The 5,383-nt window shown below is 39.4% G+C and overlaps 1 protein-coding gene and 1 long non-coding RNA gene across 2 annotated transcripts; both read right to left on the bottom strand.

Annotated features, from left to right (window-relative positions):
* Positions 1-558: 558 nt before the first annotated feature.
* On the bottom strand, positions 559-1,135 carry LOC107081291. Its single transcript, XR_001481050.1, has 3 exons — positions 1,068-1,135; positions 750-913; positions 559-627 (listed from the first exon to the last, which is right to left on the bottom strand). It is a non-coding gene; the product is annotated as an uncharacterized LOC107081291 (long non-coding RNA).
* A 388-nt stretch (positions 1,136-1,523) lies between these two features.
* Positions 1,524-3,115, bottom strand: LOC107081290 (meiosis-specific with OB domain-containing protein-like; the record flags this gene model as incomplete). The annotated part of the gene is made up of 8 exons (XM_015369488.1): positions 1,524-1,653; positions 1,733-1,819; positions 1,892-2,078; positions 2,178-2,322; positions 2,458-2,550; positions 2,677-2,772; positions 2,856-2,908; positions 3,015-3,115. Coding segments are annotated over 8 exons (876 nt in total), but the record flags the coding sequence as incomplete, so codon positions are not given.
* Positions 3,116-5,383: the final 2,268 nt, after the last annotated feature.

The raw sequence follows: 5,383 nt of genomic DNA, 5'->3' as shown, positions 1-5,383 counted from the left end.
GAACTAGGAAAGAAAGCAACTCCTTGTGCGTGGAAGTTTTCACAAAGAAATTGGAAGTTTACTGAGTTTTTAATTTTTAATGCTTTTCAGTTGAAAGTGAAAGAATTTGAAGCAGCCCCAATGATCTGTAATTGTTTTACTTGATATGTTTTTTTTATGTACCTGTCACTTAATTTAAGGTATCTCTGTTTCTTATGTAACTTTGCTGCCTCTTGGCTAGGACTCTCTTGAAAAAGAGGTTTTTAATCTCAATGGGATTTTTCCCCCCTGGTTAAATAAATAAAATAAAAAATCCATTACTGTAAAAATGTCCATAGCTTTTTGGATATTTATTCTCCAGGTGCAGATTTTTATATTGTCAAAACACTTTACAGTGCAGTATTTTATTGTTTATCTTTTAATTCTTCACTATTATGTTATTCTTATACATTTTTTTCTAAGATCCACATTTGCATGACATTTTTTTCTATAATCTTTCTGCTGCTGTAAACACCAGAATTTCCCCATTGTGGGACAATAAAGGGATTTTTTCTTTTCTATTCTATTCTGTTCTATAAAGGTGAGGTTGAACTCACCTGCAGCAGCAATCATACTTCGGTCTGGTGTGACTTCGAGAGAATTCACCTGCTGGATCGAAATGTTAAGGAATCCACCATCATCATCACATCATGGTTCAGTTTATTTTTTAATCAGCACCCTAAAGGCATCTCTGCTGCACTGATCCAAGCAGGGTTGATAGGAGAGGATACAGAGTCCTGGTGCTGGACGGTCCTGGTGCAGATCCCGCTGTGGGCCTGCCAGAACCGGACGGTGTGGTCGTATCCAGCCGTTGCCAGAATGACCGGGTCGCTGCCCACCGTCCCCTGGTTCACGTTCATGTTTCTGCAGCTGGTTTGTGGAAAGATGTGAAAAACTGTGGAGATGAAAAGCAGAAACTGTATAAGACTTTTAGCATGACAGGCTAGCTGCACCGGTTACAATCTAGACGTTCTGATCTAGATTTTTATATCAGATAAAACACACGTAAAAAAAACATTTCGAATGAATGTAGAATTTGTTGACATTACCTACAGGTCTCTTTCCGTAAGAGGTCCGCCAGAAACGTGCAGCTTCAACTTTTAGTTCCGCCTGGAACACTACTGCCCCCTGCTGGTGTATCTACACATAACTACAGCTCCACATAAAAAAAATAAATAAAACTAAAAAAATAAAAACTTATCTGGCTTTTACATTTTTTACAAACAATAAACAAAATAGACAGTATCAATGGAAGGAATTAATAAAAAAGAGCCTGCTAGTGCTAATATTCTCTATATAGAGACCTGAAAAATATGTCTAAAACTTTTAAGACTTTGAAGGAGCCCTGGAGTAACAGACAATAACTGAATGTTTTTAAATAGATTTTATTAAAGCCATATTTTAATACCACACCAACTGAATAAATACATTAAATATATAAATTAAATAAATATATGCGATATTGCTGAATAATCTCAGAACCAAACGAGCAGCAGAACATATGACAGAAACATTTGCTGATTAAAGTTCCTGAAGCAGCTTGGTCATATGCTGCTTCACCTCTCCTGGATCCGCCAGCGTACACGCCAGGATCATCCCCCTGAGTCCACTCTTCATCCTTGGAGACGGGAGGATCTACCACACATTATTTGATTTTATAAATGCATAATTAATCTTCATAGAAACAAATAGAGGCAAGCAAAGCCTTCAGTACCTTTATGTATATTTTGCACCGTCCCAATAGAAATTTCCACTTCAGTGACGTTCGCTGATCATCGGTCAAAGTGATGAACTCATCAGTCTGCAGCATGTCAGAGTGTTGTTAGTTCAAAGTGAAACATGAAGATAATGGTATCCAGGAAGAGGGACTGACCGTGCAGCCGAGGGTCTGCTCTGCCACCAGTCCTCTGAGGCTGCAGGCCTGCAGAGTGCCGGTGTGGTCTGTGAAGTCCACCAATAAGTCGAAGCCGGTGGTGGTGGAGAGAGGCTGCTCCCTCCCAGGACAGAGCTGGTTGGTGCAGCTCTTCATATCCTCCGTCACCAGGAACTTACATTTAGAACTAAAAAAAAGGGAATCAGATCAAAGCAGTGAGCGGAGCTCAGAGTCACTGAAATCATGACGCAGCTGGAAGGTCTGTTCCAGCTCTGTGTTTATTTACCAGCGGGTCTTGATGACCTTTGAGACGGACGAGTCGAGGTCGAACTTGGAGATGAAGCTGTAGGTGATGCCATAAAGAGGCTCTGACTGCTCTTTGGCCCTCTCCTTCAGCTGGTTCACAGTGTACACATCAGTGATGGACTCCACTGCACAGGCACACAGCTGCAGTTATTTAAAGACATTCCTCTGTGCTTTATAAAAAAAAGTATTCACACCAAAAAAGGATTGATCACATTTTGTCTCATCAAATAGGAAGGAGTGTAATTCTTTACAAAACCCACCGGTCGGATCTTCTGATGCCTCCTCTTGGTCTAAAACTCCAGACTCTGATAGTTTTTTAGCATAGCTGAACAAAAAACTGGCCTCTCTTGTGTCTGAGGAAAAATTGTAATAATAAAGTTAAAAACTGTTTTTGTTTTTGATGGTGGAAAGCTGACGCTGTTCATTCTGGCCGCGCTGCCAGATACTCTGATGGTGTGGATGTTGCAGTGTTATCTTACCGGGGTTGACGGTAATAATGGTCTTGGAGTTAACCGTCGCCACCATGCTGCTGCGAAAGCTGTCAAAGCTCATCTTTGCGTCAGCGATGAAGAGCACTTTCAGATAAAACCAAAGGTGACACAAAGGTGAGTTCTCCGGGTGGGATGATAGCAGAGGAAAGGAGCAGCTGCTAGCCTACCCGTCTCTCTGGGGAGAAGGTTCTGCATCAGCTGAATGGCCTCCATGTCCCAGCTGAAAACAGAGAAGCCGGTAATTAAATAGAGGCAACAATAGGGGAGAAAGTTCAAAGGACAAACAGCTTTTCTCATTAGGCCACTGAGGAATGAGGACGACTGACCAAATGAGAGGAAAAGAGGAGACGGAGTCGTCAAAGAGCTTCACTTCCAGCCTCTGTCCTCTTCGTCCATCGGATGTTGTGAAATGCTTCACGTCTCCGATCTGAAGATGGAAGGAAAACTTGTGTGGAGTTCATATTGCAGCATCTTCTGTTCAAAAGTAATACTCATTGAATTTATGTCGGATCTCATCACATCCTAAAGGCCAGAACACATCAGGTCAGACTGGCTGCATATAGGGAGGCTGAGACAATAGGCAGGGTGGGCAGATCTGCACAGATTTTTTTTCAATGTCTGTCTCTGTGCTATACAGAAATGAAAACAATTTCCCACATGTGACTTGGAGAGATTATGAAAAGTTATAAAATAAAGCCCCAATTTAAAGGAACAGATGGAGAATTTTCATATATTAAAAACACAATAACATCTGCATCTAAAGAAAAGAAAAACACAGAAATAAACCCTGTGGGCTGAGGCAGAGAGAGGTGATTCTCAGAGAGTGATCGGGGAACATTATCAAAGTTTTTCATTCTTTTTTTCATAAAGAGGTGAGAGATACACCACTCTTACCTGCTCTTTCTGCCCCACATTTTTTTTGTGAGGCTCAAACAGGATCACTATTTTACTAAACATATTCTTCTCCTCCTAAAGTTTTTTTTTTTTTTTGAGGAGATTGATAAACTGCGCTTTCTGTACCTCATCATTTTTTGTGAGGCTCGATAAGGATCACTACTTTATCAGTTTTCTGTCCTGCTGATTTCCCATCACGGGTAAAGTATTATTGTTTTAATGTTGAATTGATCCTTTTTGCACAGGTCTGTCCTGCTTGCTATATACGTGATGCGCGACTCTAAACCTGACTGGCTTCTCTTGCGATTAACAGACTTTATTTTGTATTTTACCCCAAAGCGGATGCCTTTTATTTTGTAACCACGTCTCTCTTCCTGTCTCATGAACTTCTCGCTTAATCACTGCGTAGTCCGAATAAAATTGTGTCAGGTGTGATCCTCCACATTGACCTTCAAAGAGCACTAAACGCCACGACCTCGTCCAACACGATTTTATTTCCGAATTTTATATCAAAATCAGATTCGGTGTGTTCTGGCCTAAACTGTCCTGGTAACATTGTTCTCTCACATATTTAACCAGAAACACACTTTAATCATTACTGATGGTATCTAAGCAACACACCTGTTTTTTATCAGTGCTATCTCTCCCTGAGTTTACATATTTCTGCTACAAATAAAATAAATGCATTTTCTAATCAATAATTGTTTCCACTTTAAAACCCTTTAATGATCTATATTGATAGAGGCTGGATATTATATCTGTTTTTCAATCTAATTTTAGGCTACCTGTTTTGTGTTTTGTTGTTGATGGTCGGCAGACTGAGCAATGCGATCAGAGAAGCTGAAGCTTGAACTTCTCTCAGCAACCTTTAAGCACGTCAGGAACTAAAACAGCTGAGATGAGTTTAATGAAAAGAAATGAAGAGTGTGTTAACTAATAACCTTTTAATAATGAGGGTTCCTTTGCTAGAAAACTTCTTGGATCTGCTAGCTATTCAGAACATCATTGATTCTGCAGTAGTTAAAAGTCGGGCTTGAAAGCTCTACTTTTTTTAATCTACCATATTCCGGTTAATCCGTTATTTTCCCTTTGGGATGGTACCTTCATTTAAAGACCAATGAAATCCAAGCTGTGAAAATCTAACAAACGTAATGTTTGCAGCTGCTGGAGTTACAACAGTCAGCTAGTTTATCAGTTATCTAAGAATCAAAAGTGATGAAGTCACGTCACCCTGAGCTATGGATCGATTTTATCCATTGATCATCCAGACCTAGTTTAAAGGGTAAAAACATTAATCTAAGTAGCTGGTTTATCCTTTCTGATTAATCCTTATTTCCTTTCTTGATGATGATACAATCCTTAAACTTAAATCATAAAACATTCAATAAACTGATTCAAACACCACTAAACCATGTCTGGAGCTGAAGCTTCTTTGAGTCCTTAGATCCACAGACATTATACTCAGACGGCTTGTTGGGCGCAGGTTCACATGTCGACGTCACCGCCATATTGAATGTGGCAGAAAGTAGGTAACGTCTGTTGTAGTGAACATCGATCGGCTGTGCAAGACCAATCTTTTTCAAGGTTTTTAGCTTGCACACAGTACAGACTGTTGTTTTTAGATGTAGATGTGCATATACAGAATTTAAAGTATAAATAAATAGGTATGTGATCATATATAACTATATGTCAAGATTATAGATGTGTATCTATCTATCTATCTATCTATCTATCTATCTATCTATCTATCTATCTATCTATCTATCTATCTATCTATCTATCTATCTATCTATCTATCTAT

This window comes from Cyprinodon variegatus, unplaced genomic scaffold (genome assembly GCF_000732505.1).
Source record: "Cyprinodon variegatus isolate N-32 unplaced genomic scaffold, C_variegatus-1.0 Scaffold3931, whole genome shotgun sequence".
Taxonomy (NCBI): Eukaryota; Metazoa; Chordata; class Actinopteri; order Cyprinodontiformes; family Cyprinodontidae; genus Cyprinodon; species Cyprinodon variegatus.
Note: the sequence above shows the minus strand (reverse complement) of the source record. Positions and strands in the feature narration are given on the sequence as shown.